Source organism: Lingula anatina, chromosome 3 (genome assembly GCF_051362555.1).
Source record: "Lingula anatina isolate TDL-2025a chromosome 3, LinAna3.0, whole genome shotgun sequence".
NCBI lineage: Eukaryota > Metazoa > Brachiopoda > Lingulata > Lingulida > Lingulidae > Lingula > Lingula anatina.
The window spans coordinates 29,090,030-29,113,789 of record NC_141769.1 but is presented as its reverse complement, the minus strand read 5'-3'; the positions used below and the strand labels follow the sequence as shown (position 1 = coordinate 29,113,789).

The 23,760-nt window shown below is 39.1% G+C and overlaps 3 protein-coding genes across 6 annotated transcripts; 1 reads left to right on the top strand and 2 right to left on the bottom strand.

The window, feature by feature from the left end:
• Positions 1-286: 286 nt before the first annotated feature.
• Positions 287-6,286, bottom strand: LOC106181867 (uncharacterized). 2 transcript variants are annotated; one of them, XM_087009195.1, is made up of 3 exons: positions 6,108-6,282; positions 5,835-6,001; positions 287-1,585 (listed from the first exon to the last, which is right to left on the bottom strand). In XM_087009195.1, the coding sequence occupies exon 3, from the start codon at positions 1,538-1,540 to the stop codon at positions 287-289; it is 1,254 nt and encodes a 417-aa protein (XP_086865321.1). In that variant the 5' UTR covers positions 1,541-1,585; positions 5,835-6,001; positions 6,108-6,282. The 2 variants fall into 2 exon arrangements, with proteins under 2 accessions (XP_086865321.1, XP_086865320.1); XM_087009194.1 differs by lacking the exon at positions 5,835-6,001 and having other exon boundaries at positions 6,108-6,286.
• Positions 6,287-9,333: 3,047 nt separating this feature from the next.
• On the top strand, positions 9,334-14,412 carry LOC106181874 (maltase 1). Its single transcript, XM_013566397.2, has 5 exons — positions 9,334-9,834; positions 10,687-10,866; positions 11,248-11,531; positions 11,869-11,985; positions 12,213-14,412. The coding sequence occupies exons 1-5, from the start codon at positions 9,513-9,515 to the stop codon at positions 13,143-13,145; spliced, it is 1,836 nt and encodes a 611-aa protein (XP_013421851.2). The 5' UTR covers positions 9,334-9,512; the 3' UTR covers positions 13,146-14,412.
• Positions 13,739-22,371, bottom strand: LOC106181873 (maltase 2). Of its 3 annotated transcripts, none has more exons than XM_013566395.2 (5): positions 22,166-22,371; positions 16,974-17,153; positions 16,405-16,584; positions 15,842-16,125; positions 13,739-15,636 (listed from the first exon to the last, which is right to left on the bottom strand). In XM_013566395.2, the coding sequence occupies exons 1-5, from the start codon at positions 22,218-22,220 to the stop codon at positions 14,536-14,538; spliced, it is 1,800 nt and encodes a 599-aa protein (XP_013421849.2). In that variant the 5' UTR covers positions 22,221-22,371; the 3' UTR covers positions 13,739-14,535. The 3 variants fall into 3 exon arrangements, with proteins under 3 accessions (XP_013421849.2, XP_013421850.2, XP_013421848.2); XM_013566396.2 differs by lacking the exon at positions 22,166-22,371 and adding an exon at positions 19,903-20,217; XM_013566394.3 differs by lacking the exon at positions 22,166-22,371 and adding an exon at positions 17,993-18,200.
• Positions 22,372-23,760: the final 1,389 nt, after the last annotated feature.

The following is a 23,760-nucleotide window of genomic DNA, read 5'->3' as shown; positions in this document are numbered from 1 at the left end:
GTGCACAGACCGTGATCATAAGATAGCGCGAATAGAAAATAGAATTTAGAAAATAGACATTGCATGTGAACGAAGCCTTAGTAACATCAGAATAAATCCATGCAAAAATTGCAAAATGCATACATGTACTAACACATTAAGATATTCGGAGCGTGCTCTGCATACGTAAATATATTGTTAATGCGAAGCACACAGAAAGCAAATGTTTTTATAAGTTTCGAGAGGTTTAAAACTTTAACCAAACAAAAATATAAAATTGTAAAAAGAAATTAACGTCATCACTTGGTCAGAAAAGAACTGATTTTCTTCGGTCATTTATGGACCGGGGTTTGGCAGCCATACTCTCCTCCGCTGCCTGGTCGTTACTTTGACGTTCCTGTACTCTTTTCAACGACTTCTTTGACATCCCCAGCCAAGACGCCAGTCCCTTTTTTTCTGTCTGCATTTCAACTGGGGCCGCCGCGGCATCTGAAGGGCGTAAACTCGACGCCATGCGGTACTCGGGAATCGCTGGCTTTAAGAAATCGGGATTATTCGCCGATGCTGCCGTCTCTTGTTTATCGCGAGTCCGACCCGACGTTTGAAGAAGGTGAAAGAACTCGGGGTGCAGAAATAAAGGGACATTTTTTGTCCCCGAATGGAAACTGGGCCGAACTATTGCCATTTTTTCTTCACAAATTGATTCTAGTCTTTCTAAAGAGCTTGATTTCTTTCGTTCAATTTGTATGATCGCTTTCTTTCGTTCAGTTTGTTGAAACTTTCTGAGGTCAGTTCCAACGGCAATCGAGTTTCTTCGCCTGTTACGGATAGGAGGGATTTTCGGAATGTCATCTTTGGGGGCTTCTTCTCCGTCTGGGGCGGATCCGGGAACATTACTGACGATGATCTCAACTGGTTCAGGTGCGGCGAGGTCCGTGACCGAAATCTCCACGGCAGATTCTGTGTGAATCGTACCGGTTTTATGTAAAGGACCAGACGATCCATTAGTGGATAATTCGGAATCTTCTGATTTCTCACCGGAATCCTCGGATTTTGCAACATTTGTCGAATTTTGATTGGTTGGTAGCTGTGGATGTGATAAAGGCACGTGACATATTGAGTGTCGTCTGCGTTGAAGAAGTTTCGGACTCGGTTGTTCGGGTGAAAGTTGAGTCTGTAATGGAGGTAACACGGGGCGCGGAGAAACCGCAGGCAAGGATTCTTGGCTGCGTGGAGAAACGTGTGATGGAGTCGGCGAACGAGATCTGAAGCGTCGCCAACGAGGGTCATCCCCCACGGGTTTTGTCACTCCATTCTGTCTGTTATTTGAGGTACTTACAGGGCCACCACATCCCCCTGTAGTTAAGATTTTATACGCGTCAGAAAGTTTTTCTACTTTATTATTGAAGTCCTCATCTGGAACTTTGAGATGATTATCGACGTTGTCCACGCGTTTCTCCATTTTCTTCAGTTTGGACCGTAATTTGCGGTTCTGGGCCTCCAGTTTGTCCAGACGACTGGTTCTCCTCATGTGGGGAGACGCTCGAGGACTTGAGGCCATTGTTTTCTGTAGGATATCTGGATCAAGGGGGGCCAACTTTGGTTTCTGAAAGAAAATATAAAACGTTACCATTTACTAAATCAATAGATTTTCTTGACTGCGTACAAAAAGGAATTAGTAACTTATGTTTGTCATCTGATTTATTTTCTGCTGCTATATTTTCTTTCGATCTTCATCATTACCAGCATTGTAGTGCGACCCTTATCTTCCTTCCCACAAAGACAAATTTAGACCGAAAAATTGGTCTTAAATGTGACAACAAGTCCGCCCAGGTTGCTCAGTCGTACATGTAGTGCATCCATATTAACTGTAATCTGGTCGTTTGGAGCAAAGAAGGCATATGAAAATGTTGCGACGTTTTAACACAATTTAAATAACAAAGCAACACAAGAAGTCGTTACTAAAGAAGTCCTTGTAAATACCAAGTGATCCAAAACCTGTAGTTTGGAATTGAAGAACTTTTAATGAACCACATAGCGCTGATTAGAATATAACTTAAACTGAACAAAAAGAAAAAATTCCAACTTTACAAGCTTGTCGTTAAATATTTCAATTTTACGGATATCTTTTTCATTTTCCTTTTCTTGGCGCGCAATCATTTTGGAAAAAAGAAAATAATGAGTTGCCAAAGTTTAAGCTCGGACGAATAAAACGTATTAATTGCAGAAGGTTTAAGTCTAATGTCACCCACCTCCTGTTTCATGTTCCGTCAATGATATGAGCACTATATTAATATGCAGTCATCAGGAGGCTTAAAACAATCATGCATGCCTGTATTTAAGCAAATATCGCTCACACCTCGATTGCACTCTTGCTATTCTAAGAATAATCATTCATAACAAATTAACTCCTTCCAAGACCAAAAATAGGAGCAAATTGCGGCATCGCCATTCATCATGAGCTATTCTTAATTTTTTGTTTACATCCACCAAGTATTACGCGCCTTGGCTTCAAATAAACCTTTGAGGTTAAGGCATGTCCCTGGGATTGGGTCGTGTACGGTGATTTGTTTACAATAACAGATGAATGTTATAACATACCCGGTAGGTTTAATAATTGATTCGTTTGCTGAGAGAGTTGGTCTACACAATATTTAGATCGATAGACCAGAATTATTTACAGTGTCATTGTTATTTCTTTGTCCCCAGTAGCCAGTGCAAAAACACCACATAAGTCTTGTAAGATTTAAAAATGAAAATATTTAAATGTTATTGACAATTTATCAAAATGACGTTGTAGCTTTGCATTTATTTTTTTCACACTATGCGAAAGGTTAGTGCTACTTTTCAATTCAAAGCACAGACAATAGGCTGTGTATTTATTTGCAAGTGAAAATTATGATCGAGTCGAAGCACAGTCACAGCTTACTTTACAAACGCCACCTCTGTGACGCAGTTGACCGTTCAGTTACCTAGGTCACGTGACCGGTAAGGTCATGTGTCAACTAGTGCATTTTAAATTTGTTATTACTAATTTAGAATAAGAATGACCGAAACATGTGTACAATTTAACGCTAGCAATCATGCGAACAGCGATTTGATATCGCATTTAGAGGCCCTGTGCATTGTTGTGCTTTTCTCAAATGTAAAGGCATCAGCCGGGCGAATAATTGTTATACAATGCCAGCTATGTCTATGTGTTGATTGAAGGAGCCAATTGTTGACAATGATCTACTTTAAAATATTAACCTACTATTTCATTTACCTTGTTCACTCAGTGGATCAAAGGATGTAATATTATGGCAAGAATAATGAAACAAACACAGCTGTGATCGCCCAACCTTAGCCGGGTTACGGGAGCCCTCGAGGTAATTTGCTTGCCCTTAGGCAGAATCAGAATCGATTTATTAATTGGATTAGGGTATCGTTTGTAATAATTTTTTAGTGCAATCTCGGGTCACAATTAATGGATGTTATTTGTCCTTAGGAAGTGTCATGTTTTGCAGGAAGTTGACACACAGTAGGTCATCCAAGCACGCGTTTCGTAGTCTCAAATTCTTCATATAATCTTTTGAAGAAAGAAAAAAAAAAGTTAAATGAAATTGCCGTTCACAGTATAACACATTACAGCCAGTGATCTTCGGACAGCTAAAAATATATTTACACAATCTGGGATTAAAAATAGAAGTTGTATCAATAAACTGAGGGCAAAAAACACTTCGTATACATTAATACACTGTGAATATCACGCGCAGCAGATTATATTTAGACACTGAAAGCTCTGCATAGATGAGATACCATACCGTGTTCTAATAGCAACAACTGATCATTATAAAGACACAGAAGCACTGAGGTTTCTACGTGTTTGTAAGAATGATTTTTACCGTTCATCAAACACATCCGTGACTCGAAATCAGTTCTTTACCTTGGTCTACAGGGATTCTCCCTTATGTTAGTCTCTTCTTTCTATGTTTGTCATGCTATAAATATCTTTTAGTCTATCCATTCACATTTTATTCTGTAGTACCTATTGCTATAATTTTTAAACCAGTCTGGGATAACAGATTAACTGATATTTAATCTGAATTTAATTAGATTAAAACTCAGCAAAAACATTATGCGTATGCTAATATAAGCACGTCATCCAATTAGACGTAAAGCATTCAAGTTGGAGTTATATGGAGGCGCTGTTATTCAAGAGGCGCTGCTACCAGTATACAGGCATATACAGTGTTACAAAATTTCTTCATCAGCAGATATAAAACATAATAACAACTTATACGTAATTCTTACTTTAGATCTTCTGTTTAAAGGCTTCATCTTAATCAAATCTAATATCATTCAAAGTAAATACTGTAAGCTGATTTTGGAGGCCAGGGTGTTGTTTAAACAGAAACTCTTAGCTTAAATTTTCAAATAGCCGAATATTTATTCACATTTTATTCTTAGATGAAAACAGGTATCATAATGATGTTATTGACAACCTAAGTATGAATACGTGGTTAGTTAAACAATTCAATCCATATAATTTATTCAACTAAGACTGCATTCCCACGGATTTTTAGATCGATCTATCCCTGTGGGGAGCCTCACTAGATTGCTGTCAGCTTAGCCGGCTTAAATGCCTGTCCCGCCTACTAAAAGTTGTATGGGGGTAATTAACTTTCGTGCGCGCTCGGCTGACGGCAATTAAGCGTGAACCCCCAGGGAGTTAGGTTGATCCAGATGGATCGATCTAAATCTGTGGGAACCCAGTCTTATTGTTTTGTTTTGTTACAAACCCATGTGTCATACCCATGTTATTGACACCTAAGTATGAATACATGGCTAGGCAAACAGTTGAATACATGCAGTTTATTTAACTTATTGTTTTGTTGCTGTGTGTATATTTTCTCTTACTTGAATCGTAAGTAAATATAGAGCATATGTTTACTGCCGTTCTACGTGTACCTGTTCGGGAACTTTTCCAAAGTCAATAGAAATCACCACACGAATTGTTTTTATCAGACACCTTTTTTTACCAGAAACTAACTGGTTATGTAGTGACGCAATGTCTGACCAGTGAGTCTTTGCATGTTTGTGGTTACAAATAAAATGTTAAAATTTTTACTAAAGATTTGAAAACTGAAGCCCAGGATGATAAACTTAAGGAAAATCTGACTTTCCTAACAATTGGTACTCTTTACATTCAAAAGATAAATTTTCTTCTTTTTTTCATACGTAAAATCTATTTTTATTTTCGGTTGTTTCGATCTATATATTTGCCAAATTTCGCGATGAACAGTCATCAGCTACCAATCAATCTTTACTCTGACAAAGAAAAAAATCGTCTAACGTTGACTCGTTGGCTTGGGTTGAGATTCTATTTACTCTTGGCTCAAATGGTTTGCATAATCAGCAATAGGCAATTGCTATTCCCAGATTTACTAATTGTGGTGAAATTATTTGACGAATAGAAATCGATCATACCTTTGTTAGGGAGGATAGCACGGCTAACTTTTTAGTTGAAATTGTCTTGGTCACATGGACCACTGGCAAGAACCAGTTATCCAAAAACAAGGTGAAAAAATCATCATGTCTTCTGTTCAATAACAGTTTAGGAGTTGATAATCTTGTGAGCCTATGAATTTTGAATGCTTTTACCGTTTTAGAACAACAAAATCGGGATGGTCCATAATTTGTTACTGAACATAGAAGTTCTTTACTCTCTACCAGGATCACGGATTGATTTTTCACTAGACCTTCGCAGATATGTCTCTGGCTACTTTGACACAAATAATGACACAGAAGAGTTCACATTATTTATCTGCGGCCCTGCTAGAGTGTAGATATTACTTAAAAAAAGGACCACTTACCTAAATGACAAGCTCCAGGTACGGCAATCTGTCTTGGTGTCGAACTTTCAACCCCCACGCGCAGTGCCAAGTGCCCCCGTGCCTACAGCCCGTGTTTTCGTACTGATCTGACTTTTGTCATCTCCGAACTCGTAACCCTTAATTCATGTCACCAAATCAAATGAAATCTGAAACAACAGGTGCCGTTCAGCTACTTGTACAATGTAGAACACGCTACCTTTTACAAAGCTTTTGCAAAAATAACATTTGCATCACTGTATCCTTTATTCTTACCTGTTGAAAAAATACTTTTTTCTTTCGAGACATTTGTATGCCCGTCTTTATGCTCTCTTTTCGGGTTGAGACACATATTTTTGTTTGTGTTAGGTTGAATGGGTCAGGCAGGTCAACTGGTGGTACTGTAACGTAACAATACCAATCCTTTCTTTTTCTATAGGAATTAATCGGCATGATTGCGTCCCTGAAAATATACAAAAGATAGTGTATTCTTTCAAAGACAAATAGGAGAGATCGAAATGAGATAAAAAAGAAGAGAGAAGTGGAAAAAGATGGAAAAAGAAAAAAAAAATAGAAAAAATTGATTAAAAAGAGAAAAGAAAACGTAGACGTAAAAGAGGAAATAGAGAAAATAACATTTAATTTTAAGATATGTAATTTCAAGTGATATCCAAATGCCGTTCTCGACTGAACAGGGAATAGCAAAATCATGCATAATTACCCTCTACCAGGGCCACAATTTTTATTATGTACACTTTTCTCTGACCCAAAAGTCCCAGCATTAAATTAGAGACATACCTGTGAATATCTAATGAAAAATCAATCTGTGGCCGTGGTAGAGGGTCATGCAAAACCGAGAATCATAAATACTAATTTACGCACTCCATACGGTAACATGTATGTTGTAAATACCACTGCTTTTATTTACCCCCACCCCCATCCCAGAAAATTTGATTTTTTAGATGTAATTTACATGGTATGGCATGACTCTTCACTTATTACGCGTTTGTTGTAGTTTTTTTCGACACTTATCAATACTTTGCGTTAATTGAAGCAAAGAGTATCAATGATTGTAATTTTTTTATAAATTCTATTAACTTGCGATGTACTTCTTGACACAAAATCTCTTTTTCAGCGGCATTACTACACAGAATATCACAAAAAAGTCTTGCTCTTTTGCTTTGGTTGAAGCAATAGGTGCCCATGATCGACATTACTACACATAGTAACACCAAAAACACCGCAAAGAAAGTCTCGTTCTTTTCGAAACCTTCTTTTGACCTGCACGTACTGTAGCTAAAAACGCCAACCTAGACACTAAATCCTTGTCACCTAATCGGCACCTCAATACAGTATGAATGCTGAGCTGATTTATAGACCCTGGTCACAAAACACCCTACAAATTACAATAATTACCTATAAAAACTTCGCCACGCAATGAAATGCTGATTAATCTTGAGGGTTTCAGAGATGATTTATGATCCAGTCTTGATGAAAATAGGGCTGTGGTGCGAGACACATTCATTTCGACCCCCGCTAAGGCCAGGGCTCAGTCAGCCGTGGATGACAAAGGGAGACGTACCAAAAATGACTTGGCGGGGTCTCTACGACATTCAATCGATGGAATTTGATTTAATTCGAAATATGAGACTTACGTTTGTCAAAGTCTGCTAGCACGTATGGCATATTTAGTTATATAGACTTGCACCAGTCTACTTGGTTTTTTTTTTTTCGTTTTTCAAGCTTATTACACGGAATTTTTATTGCAGCACACACCGGCGGTACGTAAAGTTGACACCTGAGTTGATACCCTCTGTTTATACAGTCAACTTTCTTCAAATAGAAATGATTATTAGATGTCAGAATCTTCCTAGAGATTAAATTATGTGCGAAACTCACATACCGGTAAACCAGAACTTTGTCATTCTACGAACGTGCGCTCGCTCCCAGCTAGTCATAATCAACTAATTATCCAATTTAGAATTTTAGTTTTCTTCATCAGTAACGCCCCCCCCCCCACACCCACACACAATTACAACCGATATCAAATAAAAATCATCAGACTAAACTCATTCTACCTACTTTCAAACGTATACATACCTAGGGCTGTTATGTGACCGTGGCGATATGCTGATCACTGAAGCCTGTCCATTTAGCTTAGCTTCAGTGAAGATCGAGGGTAACCTCGAGCCGCTACCCTGAAATATCTTGCTTCACTCGACATTTCTGCGTAGCGTCTCTCGGAAAACTCGGATTTATAACCTCGATGTAATCTTCTAGACTACATCTTGGTTAAATCAGTCGAGGTTTCTAAAATGCTGAAAGCCGAAGACAGAGCTTAACATGTAACCTTCTTGGTATCAAGAAAATAGTGACTTTACTTGCGTTATGTACCTAGACAAATTTTAAATCTCTCACACTCTTAAAAGTTAGCATAAACTTTTCACGTTCAACAATTATTATTTATCATTTTATTACACTAAGTCATATCATATGGGTATGGTTTGGAAACGGGAATTTTTTACATTTAAGGCACACGTGCATACAAAAATATTTGTAAATCTAAACTTTTTAACGACGGTTGTTTTATTTACCTTTTGTTTTTAAGCTGTTCATTCTTCCTCTTAATCAGAAATACTTGTAATTTCATGTAGCACATGAATGCTCTGAAAACCAGCACATGTATATTCCGAAACCGCCTCCTAGTAAAAAATGTCACCAAAACGTAGAATGATTACTCCTGTGGACTAGTAATAAACATCCGTCTGACTTTGACTATATTCCGAAACTGCATCTTTGTTAGAAATATCACAAAAATGTACATTTCTTATTACTTTGCACTTTTGAAAAATTAATTTGACTAAATTCCGGTCCGACGCTCCTTGTTTATCACTAAAAAGAAGTGGCCTTGGTACCTTTTTTCCGCAGCAGTCCCAGCTAGGTGTGGCTCAGCTGAAACGCGCATGGTCAGTGTCGAAGGTGGATTAAATACTGTTCAAGCGAGCTGAACATCCACAACAAGAATTTAGCAAAAATTGACCAAATTGGTCAGACATTACGTAAGAATTTGGTGGGAGGTGACCAGCGCACGTGGATGAGTTTATTCCATAAAACATCTCTAGAGCGTGATATAGGGTCACTTTATTCGGTTTTAGGGGTGTTTTAGGATGAAATGACTGCATTTTTCTCTGTATGTATGTTAAATAATACACTGTCACCCTCTCACAATATATACGCCATGAACACCTCTCGCTGGCGCTCGAGGTGTTATGGCATATATCGCTCGGGTGACAGCTTACCTCACACATAACCATTCTCAAAAAAAAAAAAAAAAAATAAAATAATAATAATAAAAAATAAATAAATAAATAAAATAAAAAAATAATAAAATAAATAATAAAATAAATGGATAAATAAAAACACGTTTGTTTCGTTATTTCCTATGTAAAATAGCCTGCTCTCTCCACCCAACTCCCTATCTGATTGATGTGCTACAACAATGCTATGAAATCAACCGCAGGTCGGGCCAGAGAGATAAGGGAATTATTTAGCACAGTGCGAGTAAATAAATATATCGTTCTGTAAACGGACTTTGGTTCCCCCGTTTAGAATGATCAATTCAATCAATGTGTGTCAAATCTCACGTATAACATCTCTGGTCGCTGCGGCGTGGTCATCAAAATGTCCGTGCGACAGCGTCAAGCCCCTACCGTCACCTCCGAAGTGTGCACGGACCAAGTGCCCGAATGGAAACCCGCTCCTCGATGGAAAAAGTCGCAACCGCTGTCCGCGGAAATATGGGAGTACGTCTCGTTCATTTCGCAGTCTGTGCTTGTGACAATACTTCTCGGTGTGATTTTGGTCATTCCACGGTACTTCGTGGTGACCTTTTTTCCTGTCGCAACCGAGCCAACACTAGAATGGTGGCAGACTTCCATTATCTATCAGGTGGAGCCCAGGCTTTTCCAGGACAGTGATGGAGACGGAGTCGGGGACTTGAAAGGTAAGAGATCATCATATTGTCTGAGTGTGTGTGCGCGCACGTACATGTAGGTGTGTGTGTGTTTATGTGCATGTGTGCGTGTCCGTGTGTGTTTTGCCTTCGAGTTCCGTGATTCATGCGTGCTTGTGTGTGTGTGTGTGTGTGTGTGTGTGTGTGTGTGTGTGTGTGTGTGTGTGTGTGTGTGTGCGCACGTGTGAGTGTGCTTGAGAGAGAGAGAGAGAGAGAGAGAGACTGGCAATTTATTTTCTAACATCTGGTTAAAATGAGGTTAGCTGAAATTCTAGGTATTAAAAGTCATGGTTATATTCTATTGATCTATTTTTTGTAATGTATTGACATGCCTTCCCTCCACTCCCACAACCCTCCTTCCTAGCACCCCCCCCTGCCCCCCCCCCCCCCCCCCCCCCCCCCCCCCACTCCCCAGAACATCCTCTCATCCGTATGTGAACTCATTGACTTACCAATGCACGTGATATGCCGTTATCTCGGCACCCGCCCTTACACTGAAATGAGGACATGTAAGGCTGGTATTAAAATGCAATGACCTATCATACAAGGCAACGTTAAAACAATTAAGAAAATAGTGAACATTTTTATTGTCTGCAGTCCCTCTTTAACAGCAAACCAATATTATATGAAATAACCGTGAAGTAAACGTTGCAGCCATTAAGAAATCATTTGTTTATCTATGCTCATTGAAATAATTAATGCGCGCCTGACGCATTAGCTAAATTAATTCCGAAATCATCATATATCATTTTATTACAGTGATTAATTATGGTGAACACTTCAATACATGTATATCATCATATTATGCCCGTGTTCATTAAAATGATTCTGCTTATATTTAAGGTTTGACTGACCGGCTGGACTATTTCGACTACATCCGTGTTAATGCCATCCTGCTGGGTCCTGTGTATGAACACAGTGGCAGCGGGGCAGGGTACGGTGTGACAAGTTTTACAGAGGTTGCCCCCGCGCTAGGCACACATCAGGACTTTAAACGTCTTATAGAGAGTGCCCACGCCAAAGGTAAGTGCACGACTTCACCTGTAAAACTGAAAGATATTAAAGCTTCTCTGAAATTTGATTTTCGACAGAGTATGATTGTTTTTTTTTTAAATCTAACCAGGGGCAATGCGACATACATTCCTTTTTATATAGGCTTATTCAAATCACATCGTTTTAAAAGCAGATGAGAGAAGAGTTTCATTAGCTCTGTATGTATCAATTTAAATTAAATGTTTTAAAAGTTTTAAAAGCAATTCTAACATACATTCATTCTATCTCTATTATATGCCTATTCACTTTTTTGTTAAGAAAAAGAATATATTGCCTCACATGTTAGCATTTTCGGCAAGTTTTTTTTACATTAGGTTTGTTATTAATTCAATGTTATTCTGCCATTGATAGGCAAGAAAATAATACTGGATTTTATTCCAAACCACACAAGCGATCAGCACCAGTGGTTTCAAGCGAGCAGAAAAAGCAGTCAGAAATATAAAGATTTTTATATATGGTCCGACGGTGTCCTACTCGAAAATGGAAAGCGAGGCCGGCCAAGTGACTGGAAGGATTATTCCTGCCATTCTGCCTGGGAGTGGGACGAAGAACGTCAACAGTTTTATCTGCATCAGTTTTCACGGTCACTGCCTGATCTCAACTACCGCAACCCGGATGTGGTGGCTGAAGTGACGGTATTGTCATTTTATCTTCAGCTCAACTATCGCAATCAAACTGATGTACAGGCTAATATAATGTCAAAAAGTATCCTAAAACATCATGAGTCTTCTCGAAAGAGGTTTTAAATCAGCATAAGTTTTATTTTGATTTTACTGTTTTTGGACGGGAGAGGGTTGAGGGATTAGAATATCCTATAAAGCTGAAATATCGATAGGCAACGACTAGAACGTCGATGTCCTGAATCATTTCTTCACCCTACCTGGTAGCATAACTGTTTGTGAAAAATCACTTTAAACTAAGTATCAGTTTTTAGAGGCAATTAGTAACTATCTTTACTTTAATCTTGTTCAGGCAAGTTTGAGATTCTGGTTAGACCAGGGAGTGGACGGATTTAGACTCCAAGCTGTCGACAGATTATTCGAGCACGAAGACCTTACAGCGAATATAAAAAGCGAGGATGAAATGCAGGTATATTTCAGGATTAAATATTGATAAATGCAAACCGTGGAACGCAATCCCTTACTTGATTTTGCATTGTAGGCCTATTCCTAACTTAATTTTACATTACAACGCATCCACGTTATCTGTGAGATTAATTAATTAATATTGCTCTTCCTCATTCAATGGTGAAGGAAAGAAGAAATTAATTCTATCAAATGATATGTGTTCATTGATATGCATTTTCATATCGCCAGACACCATGTCCAAGCTGGCACCACCGTTTCCTTAGCAACATCACCGAATCACGGGCGGTCCTTGACCACTGGAGACATCTGCTGGACGAATATGGCGAGAAAACTGGCCAAACCAAAATACTGTTATCGGACGCTAACTACGAGCACGCACGCAGCGTAATGGCACTATACAATTCATCCGACATGCCCGTTAACCGCGACTTTACAAAAGTTGGGCGTTCCTGCGGTGGTCAGTGCATCGGGCGGATTGTGGAGAGTTGGATGACCACTATGCCAGTTGGCAAATGGCCAAACTGGGTGACCAGTTACCATGGTAACGAGAGAATGGTAACTCGATTGGGACGCAATTTCGCTACTGCGATAAATATGTTAGTTATGCTCTTGCCGGGCACGCCTGTGGTGTATTTTGGTGATGAGTTGGGTCAGAATAATGCCATTGCAGGTCCAGGAGGGAAAGAATCCCCAATGTTATGGGACATCAGCGAAAATGCTGGATTCACCCAGTCTAAAGAAAAAATCGGACATATCCATCCAGACAGCCAAATGCTAAGCGTGGCAACCCAAAAGGCGGACGATGCCGGCAAATCAGTTTTGCGGAGATTCCGCTTTCTGGCCAAGACGCGCGATCAGCCATCTTTTCACCGAGGGACCTTTAAGTCACGGTTTATCAATAAGCACATTTATTCGTTCATTCGTTCTTATGAAAGCGAACCGAGTTACCTTGTCATGATCAATTTTGGCACAGAAAAATCGTCCATAGATTTCACAGAAGAAGACCTGCGGCTTCCTTCACATGGAGTGGTCGAAGTTAACACGGGGAATTTCGAAAATGATGCCTTCGCCCTAGAAACTCGTGTCGATTTCAAAGTAATTGAATTGGCTCCTGCCCAGGGGTTAGTTATACGATTTTATCCTGAACGACAGGACAATTAAAATGTAAAAATTTACGGTACATACATTTGCCAGAGAAATATGCATAATTTTTTCAAGTAATGCCGTACTCTTTCACTTGCCCGAAAAAAATAAAATCCACGTTAAATTGGATACTGAGTATCGCCTTTGGCCATCATAGTTCACATATATAGAACGGGGGGATAATTGAAACAAATCCATCAATCTCAATTTTTTATGTTGTTAGAAACTTATTAATTTTGAATACGCGGATCCCCTCTTCAAATAATCCTGGATCCGCCCCTGCAGATTAGTAATAAGTTTGTAATTTTTTTTTGTGATATTATGGGGTAGATTGGAATGTGGTGGAAATATTTAGTCACACTTGTGGATGAAGCCTGCATGCAGCATCCTTAATAATTTTTTTACTATCGGATTGTCATCAGTTTGCAGTGTACCGCAGTATTACAGAAATATTAAAAGATATGTTCTATATTTCACATTGTTTATACGATTACTTATTGTCCATCTTCCGATCAAGTTGGGACTATATCGCTCCAGGAACTAAGCGCCATTTCATGCTTTAATTACGAATGGCGCATCAGACTTTTAAGATAAAAACAACTAAAACGTGATTTTTCAATTATAAAATTTTTAATTTAGTCAACAAAACAACAGTTTAATTATAACATAAAACGTGTACTGCAATAATTTAAAATATACGTGACTTTGTCAATAGTAAAATATCTGATTACATGATTACTTAAGTACCAAAGAATTACTCGTCAATGTTATAACAATTTACGATTTGGCACTTGATCACCGACACTAGATTCCAGTGCTTTTGGGTTAATAGCACCATATATATGCTGATACAGAAACCCAGTGAGATATTTACATTGTACATGGCATGGACAACAGGAGAAAATGGCCATGGTTAAATCCACCAATTATTTCAACTGTTAAAAAATATTATCAACAAATCACAGTCGTTAATGCGTAAATAGATATAAATATATGTACAATTAATGTCAATGTGAAACTTGACCATGGTCATTTACAACCGAATGAACTTAAAGCTCCACCAATCTCAGAGCATATCAGGTCATACATTAGATAAACAATCCTCTAAGGTCATAATAAGCAAGTTCATAAATCACCAACCTGATAAAATTGAGCTTCTCTTAAACGATGTCTTGAACAATGAGATATTAGCTTGACACGTTTCTTTGAGACAAATATGCTGTGCACTGTATGTTCAACACACAGTTGCCTTCACTCCATTAGAGAGATTAAGAAGATATGTGAAGATAAAAAAAAAACATAACAAGGAATGTGATGAAAGGAAATGAGCATGAGATCTAATGGAAATGTTTTAACGATTGAGTACTAGTGATGTAAAATGAAGTGACGAAGAAAAAAAATAGATCAATTACACATCGTACTTGATCACAAGAAACTGCCCTGGGTTTAGAGAGATTTTGTTGAGCTTAATCTCTTTACCAACATCATAGTCACTATGATGGAAATCACCAGAATTGAGCTTCACTAAACCATTCTCTGGCAGCCCTTGCTCAGTAAGGTCAACTTGGGCCTCTGTGCTCCCAAAGTTGAGAACAACATAATACAGGGACTCTCCCTCTAGTTCTCTCACAAAAGAATAGATGTTCTCGTCCACCAATAGAGGTCTGAATGTGCCCCTTTGGAACGTAGCTTCTTGTCGAAGCAAGGACAAGTCCCTGTACATTTTGAGTGGTGTCACACCCTCTGATTTCTTTTGTGCTTCTGCGTTGAAGATTTCATAGTCTGGGTGGACTGGAAGCCATGTTTTTGTTGCGTTGGAGAACCCTGAGGAATGTGTGCTGTCCCAGAGCATGGGGCTTCGAGGGGGGTCTCGGCTGACCTCATGGTATCTCTCAGGGCCGAATCTTTTTCCAAAGGGGTCTTGTGTATCTTCATAGGACACTTCGATATTTGTTAAACCAAGTTCTTCACCATTGTAAGTTGTTGGAGTGCCTGGCAACAGCAAAAGGAGTGTGTTCATAGCATTCACAAATTCGGTGCCCATTTTGGTTGCTATGCGCTTGTTGTCATGGTTGCCGATAACCCAATTTGGCCACTTGCCAATGGGCATGTTGGTCATCCAGTTGCTGATGGCCCTGTCCACACAGTCCCCGCCACAGGTGCGGTTAAGGAAAACGAGATCAAAGTTAAATGGCATGTCGGCGCCAGTGTGGTAATAGTACATGGCCTGCTGAATGGTCTCGCAATAAGCCTCGGTCACCAGGAACCTGTAGTTGCCATCTTTCTGGTAGTATTCATCTGCCAGGTGGCGCCACTTGGCAATGACCTCGTAGGTCTCTGGCTGGTGGCTTGTGTAGATGTGCTCCAAGGACTCGTACTGCCACAGCTCGGCGCCGGGTCGGTTGTTCAGTGGCTCGTTGAGGGAGAGGTCAGCGCTTTCAAACATGGTAAGGACGGCATCAATGCGGAACCCATCAACTCCCTTTTCTAACCAGAAACGAAGGGCGTTCTGGAAAATAAAATGTGGATAAGTGATTTTTCTGGGCAATTTTAAAAAATTGATCAAAACAATTTGACAGTGGAAACTGCCTAAATAATGTTCTATTTCAGAAAATTAATAGTATCAAAAAAATTCAAAGTGATTGTTAATTATTGGATTGACAATAACTATAAGATATTTTTAGTACATGTACTATACCAGAAAATACACATACCGTCATTTCTTCCACAACTTTTGGGTTGCGATAGTTAAGATCTGGCTGCTCTTTCAGGAACTGGTGCAGGTAAAATTGCTGGCGTTCCTCCACCCACTCCCAGGCAGAGTCTCCAAAGAAACTCTTCCAGTTGTTCGGCGGCACTCTAGTCCCGTTAGCAGTCAGGTTCCCATCTGTCCAAACATAGTAGTCCTTGTATTCCTCAACTCCAGCCTTGCTGGCCTGAAACCACTTATGCAGATCGCTGGTGTGATTAGGAATGAAGTCGAGGATCATTTTCATTCCTATTAAAAAAAAATAATTTAAGATAAATAAGCATAATGTATTTAAACTAATGTCTCGGATTTAAGTTTAATAAGAATTACAGTTATCAAACATGGAACAAAACTGACACAAGAATAATGCATATATAATACAAAAGTTTCACCTTTAACATACTTAGTACATCTAAAAATAATGAGTCGAGAAAAAATCATTTACGTCCCCATATATGCTTTGTAACAAAAGGCTGAAAAGCAAGCCTTAAAGTACAGTATAGAGCAGAGCAATTAAGATGCGTTTACCTCTACTGTGCACATCTGCCAGCAGCTCATCAAAATCCTCCATTGTTCCAAAGATTGGATCAATATTAGTGATGTTAGAAGGGTCGTAGCCAAAGTCACGCATAGGCGACTCGTACATGGGGCTCAACCACAAGGCACGAGCGTTGATGTACTCAAGATGGTCCAGTCGTGAGCGGATGCCTGTAAAAATATTTATGTCATTATAATATAATATAATATCATTATAATATGTTATTGATTCACAAGATGCAGACATAACATGACCTTTGTCAGTCATCTTGAGTGAATCATCCAATGGGTGTTTGTTTCTGTGTCAAATGTCGATAACTAAATCATTATGCAGTTTTTTTTTCTCCAAATTAATCTTCCCCTTTTTTTATCACCAAGGCAGTTAAAGCCCTCAGACTGGCTTATCAGACAATATTGATTAATTTAACATGTATGCTTCATATTAAAACAACACTGCAATAAATTACAGAAGGGAACCTGCAAATAGTAAAATGCAGGTACCTGGTATCCCCCCCCCCCCCCCCCCCCCCCCATCTAACAAATTTTCTCCATAAACTCACCCTGCAAATCGCCAACCCCGTCTCCATTGCTATCCTGGAAGGACCGAGGGTACACCTGGTATATGACGGAGGTCTGCCACCACTCCAATGGGGGCTCTGGTGTCTTGGATAGAAATGTGACAATCAACAGTCTGGGCATGAAGCTTAGGAGGCCTAGGATGATGGAAATACCCACTGGTCCTAAAATTATTAAGAGACTATGATTATTTTATTGTTCTAATAAATAATAGTCCTTTTTTTTATTGTTAAACTGGTATGATCTGAATGTCAAATCAGGAATGCAATGAATAACATGTAGTACATGTACAGGTACCAGTATAGAAAAAAACATTTCTTTTGTACTTGCAGTTGCTATGCTTGTGTAAACACCACCACCAAAGAAAAAAAAAATCAATATCAAACAACTGAAAAGTCACTACTCTTGATTCAGCTCTGACCTTTGTAAAATGTATTTTAGAGGGTGAATCTTTAAGTTAGGGGATAATTGATGAATTTTTCAATTTCCTGCTGCTGAGACCATGCACTTATAATCTGTGGATGGAAGCCTTCTTTAGACTTTAAATCTTTAATAACATCCACAGTCACCATTCCAATAAAAAAGAACAGCCATTTACCAGGTTTGCGACACCAGTTTACCTGACAATCATGAATAAATAATATCTTAAAATTCTATCAACAAAAAAGGTATTCATGGCGTGGATACTTGTTAAATCATGCAGAAGGAATCACGACGGGAATTGACCTCGCCTATGCACATTTAACCCGTCGCTCACGGAACTGTGAAGGCCTTTTGATAGATTTGACACCGATTAACTATCGTTGTATCGCTATAAGATTAAGCTAAGAAGTTAATCTCTATGCATACACGGGAAGTAAAAGTAAGTCGAACGGGACAAAATGGTAAAGACCAATAGAACTGCCCTAAAAAGAACACTGCCAAATTAGCGCATCTCGCTCTCACGTACGTGTGTCAAATCTACATGTATTTCGTTCTGCTAACATGTACTCAAAAATTATACCTGCCGCTTTCCTCCCCTTCACGAAGCTACTCATCTGTACATAGATTCTCTTCATTTTCCCCGGTGATGGTATCAAGGAACCAACAAAAGTGGTATCGAAGAACCAAGATGGTGGTTCGGGGGGAAAATATCACTGCCGAATACCTCTTTACTGCCAAAGAAATTCTAATTTACTTTCACTGCCATGCCGCTGACTACATACACACAGAGCCGCATCTCATTATATCATCAGCCAATTATCGGCGAGGATACAGATTTGAGGGCGGGGCCATTCCCTTGTTTGACCATGAAGCATCTTACGTCACAGAGAATAATTTTCATTCACCAATAAAAAAGCCATGTTCTCAAAACCAGTTCTAACCAGTTTGAACCACACAGATCTAGTTCGATCCAGTTTTTGTGACCGCAGAGAGGAAGTCTGCAACGCAAATCGCTAGAACATTGACTCGAATGCTAAAAAATCGATAAAGATATGGGTATTGTACATGTCCAACAAACGGCCCTTCGTTTTTATGTGCTGTATTTCAAAATAATACTCAAAATGCCTCCCTATTCCTAAATATATATGTTTAATTAACAACCTTTCGTGTAAAAAAATTCTTTTAAGTGATAAAATTTGCAAAATGGGAATGTGAATATTTGCAAAAAATTAATAATCCATTTACGGGCGTAAGCCCCGACCGGGCATGTTGAAAGAGAACCAACAAACAAGATCAAGCACTAGGAATGAAGGTATTCGTAGCTTAGCCTAATGTCCCAAGAAGAAATACGGTAAAACGGGTCATGATCATAAATGAACCAGCATGATTACAGAAATAAGATGGCTTGTTTACTTCGATGGTCGTCCTCTGGTGAATATTTAGGATATTTGGCAGATATACAAGCAGAATCTAGGTTATTTTGAGGAACAAGCCATGAAAGCTCAGGGGACAAACAAAGGGGGGGATTATATTGGCTCTGTCAATTGATTTTTTTTTCTAAAATCTATATAAGCAGGTCTAGGTTTTTGCGTTATCTATTAAAGACAAAGTATATGAGAGCCTGGCATGCGTTCACGTAATAGCAATATGAATCAAATCTTAACTTCAAAACAGGAATAGGGCCTATACACATTGATTTCCAGGTCTTTAGGCCTGCCCGTTGGCTGAAAAGCCTATTGGGGAGGGAGGATATTTTAATAGACCCACAAAACACACACACACAAAAAAAAAAAAACAACAACATTCATAGATATATAGGCCTAATTAAGGTATAAATATATATTTATTTTTAGCCAATCTGTTCGCTCAGAATACAGGGCGGCACTCTATTTACATCCGATGCCCTCAGATGATATTTTTGAACAAAACTCGGGTGAACGGGGTCACATGAACTGGTTGAAACCTGCCAACAAACAAACCGCTGAAACCACACTGTAGGCGTACCCGTTAAAAATGGTAGTTCTGACGAAATTAATCAATGCACAAGTGTAGGCCTACTTATTTGAACAATAAACGCTCAGCTGTAGGCTTCGGCGTGGGCCTACTAGTTGACATGCCAGTTATGCATACACTGTAGTAGGCCCTACGTGTATACGTATATATCCCAGGAAAGAGGCCGACTGTCAACAACATTCAAACACATGTTAACCCGATAAAAACGTAACATCTTACAGATGGTTATACATTTAACTGACCAAATAGGCTGCAGTGCTGCTAGGTGCAACAGATTTCGTGCACTTTTAGGGATAAAAAATATTGATATCGATATAAACTAAGGCAAATCACACACGACTCCCATGCTAAAAAAAAAAAAAAAAAAAATGCGCGGAATTGACCAATACTGCTAAGAAGAGGTTAATCAGCTTGCATGCTGCCTATACACTGTAAACGGTGGTGTTAATGTCATTTAATACGGTTGATTTAATATACCTTTCCATCGTCTTGATTGAAGGTGGTGATGAAAAGAAGGTGATGAGGATTTTTAGACAGTTGTCAGTTTGCAGACGCATGTCCTTGTTGAAGGTCGATCAAACGTAGGATCGGACGGACGGGCGTGCAGTTCACCTGGATTAAGGATCACCAACACTGACCATGACAACCAACTCAAAAGTCCTTGACCAACAGTACATCTAAGGTTTGAGACCCACTGTGACCACAATACGGCCCATCTGTGCCTGAAATGTTGTAAAGACGGCAGTCTGTTCTCCTAGGCGTTAACTTCGAAGCCGCAATGCGGAATAGCATTTACAAACCGGTTAATATGAGCGCAGTTAGGCCCCGCCCCTTCTGCGAGGCTGGCTGACAGTGGCGCTACCTCCCGGCCACATGTATTTTGCATTAAAAGCGCACTTTTTAAAGTAATGTATGTTACTGGAGTGAATAGTCGCAACGGGGGAGTAATAAATGCAGCTGCGATATCAGGAGATCATATTTTCAGGATTTGACAAGATCTTTGGCAAAGAATCAGGTTTGAGTAAAGCACGTGATACGGGCCTAGCTATTACTGATTCCCAAATTAAAGGTAGCGATGCTTCAACTGTTCCCATTCTGGACGGATAATCGTAAGGAGGGAAATGGAGGAGGGGGGGGGGGGGGGCACAAAGAGGGCACAGAGTACTGGTGCATTTTGTTCAAGTCTTCTAATTGTAAGAAATAAATTGAAACATCGAGGAAGGTCTCATGTTACGTTTCAATTATTTCAAATGCCAATGCAAACGTTGACGTTTGCTGTACTAGTATTTATGACTTGTTGTTTTTTGTCCGGTTCTTCTTTGTATATCTACATGCGTCTATTATTATTATTAGCACAGCCAATAAAACAAGCCAGTTTTGTAAGGCGACAGTATATGGGACATTCTGGATTTAAATTCCATGTTTTACGTCATCAAATCTTTATTACATAGAATTTGTTTGCGCAATCTCAATAAACACAGAGTAGAGACCGTGAAAGCGGTCAATAATTGACCACAGCGATAAACCGCGTGGCTATAATCAACACTGGTTTTATAATCAATATCACGGAGCAAGAGAAATCGTGGCAGAGGTATATGAACTTGATGCGTACTGTGACTGACTTAATTTCCTATTATATGCTGCGGCGGATCTTCAAAAATAGCTCATATTTACTTGGCATTCCTAGAAACGGGTTAACTGAACGACCACCTGAGTCGGTGAAGCGCGGGTATTTCAAGCGCCTACCGATAAGGCGATGCGTCTTGTTTAGTTTATGGGGCCCAAAGGAAACAGGCAGGCAGCTGAATCATTCCTAGGTGCTTTTGGCGGTAAGGCACTTTGGCCCTCTTCAGTGGATCGGCTCCCTCAAATATTTACACCACCTTTAATTGATTAGATAATAGTGCTTGCCGCATGCCCTTGCACGATAATTTGCTGTGGAAAGATCCGTTTGGAAGGTACTGGAGATGTGATCATAATTATGTTATGTTGGCCAAAAATAAATAAATAAACAAACAAACAAACAAATAAATAAATAAATAGAGGAGTTATTTAGTACATAAAAGTAAAATAACGACGTTCTGACAAAGCACAACTATGCATCCGTGCCTTTCACGTCACCGGATCTGCGAGTTTCTACTACATCGTGCGTCATGTTTTTCATACTAAAACAGCGTCACGACGGAACCATGACTAAAATTCTCAAATACTTTATCCTTGTTCCTCTCAACAGGAATTCGACAGAACTAATCAAACAAACGTCAATATTACACCAAGTTTTTTTGTTGGTGGCAAATAGTAAAATTGTTCAATCGTAAACGTTTTATCTTCGTCATTCTAAATGCTGTGACCAAAGCGCGTGGAGATTCTCATTAATAAGCGGATTGAGATAAAGGTGTTTTACGTGACTTGCTGTTATTTACAGTGTCTGGTCACTCTGGTCAACAAATGACACTGAACCGCTCCTCACCTTCTCCACTCCCCCACATGAATGGCAACGTGTACTGGTAAACACAGTGGCTTGGTGAAAATACCCAACATCGACTGGTTATTGTTTTGTTTTTTGGTTGTCACCAAAACATCCGTTTGTTACATAAGTTAAATTCTGACAATGGTCTACTTTTGCCTATTGAAGAGAGACATTTAAAGAGTCATGTGCAGACTTAATACATATATACATATATACTTGATGATCTCTACCTTAATAGAATTGAACCTTCCTATACATCTGCCCACTTACCCGCATATTTCCTATGCTTGGCCTGCATGTGGCTCAGATAAAACTTGTTGAACATTTCGTCGATTTGCTTATTTGTATGGATATTGTCTCAGTCTTTTCTCTTTTAGATGCCTTCTTTGAGTGAAGAGATCTCAAGGCACGATCTTCTGATACTTATAGCTGTCACTTTGCGATAACGTTGCTCTTCTTGTGTGGGGTTTATAGTGCTATCCAACCTCGTGCTTATGTTTACGCTTTTATTGGGCTGGGTCAGTAGGTGACGATTTGATTGGTTGGTTGCCATACACGCCTCCACGCATCAGCCAATCAGATCGTGACAAAAGAGCCACACATTCACACACCTTTAGTCGGTGAGAAAGTCCGTCTTTGACATTACACGACAATTGCTTTTGTTGAAGAGAAAGGTAAATCGTGAAATGGGTCACGGATTATACTTTATTATGTTCTTTTCTCGGTGGGTTTATTATCTATTTCCTATTGACGTGCGTAAGTTCATGTTCGATCTAATCTCAATTATAAGCGTTGTACGACTTGTACTGGACATGCTGATGTGATTAATACTTTACAATTTTGACGTCAGAAATGTGATGAAACTCCGAAAATCTTGTCTTGCGCTCTACTTCAAAGAGGAAACATAAATATCATAGACGCATGAAATTCTTTCTCACATTACGAATAATCAAAATCTATCTGCGCTTGATTGAGATATTTACGTAAAACAGTTCACGAGAAGTGTCATATACCCTGTATGTATTTGGCTTGGGAAACTTTTATTTTTGTTATTTTTTTTACGCTGAGTTTAACTTCACACTCTGAAATACGTTACATAGACTGTGTCAGATGAAGATAGCAAGATATGCGGGTGGGGAAGAATGGTGTGCCCCCTCTCCCAACATACCCTCTACCAGGGCCACAGTTATTATCGTGGACATTTTTTACTGAATCGACCGAAAACCAAAATGACCGTCTATTTATTTATTTATAGGCATATCTCTGAATATCCGTGGAAAATCAATCTGTCGCCCTGGCACAGGTACCCCCAACACACAATGACAAGCAGTCCTTCTTCATACATTGTACTAGTGGTTGTGGTTATAATTTTTCGCACTTACTCAAGTGGTGATCTATTTCCCGGCCTAATCATTATCACCTGTTTGTGTTTGTTTTTATACATTAAGTCGATGGCACTGGGCCAGGAAATCAAGGACCAGCGAAAACTCTCATCGACCCCTTTCCATTAAATAACTTTAGAACGAGGGAAATAGTCTACAAATAAAATTGTCATGAAAAAAAAAACGCAGCGGTATTCGTTTTCTTGTCAAAAGACCTTCGTCTTCCACAATTTTCTGACAGCAATCCATAATTTGCTACTTGTTCAACAGTGTTTTGACCGTATATGATAGTATAATATTACAAGACAACAGATTTATCATTTTTATTATGCCAGTCAACGTGTGGAACCCACCCTTTATATGTATTATTTACTACAGTAGATATCTCAAAGTCGTAGAAAAATTCCATTAACTCAGAATCCCACCTGTTGAGGCTACTATAATGATGAACACTATCTTTTTGACCAAATGCACTATTAAAAA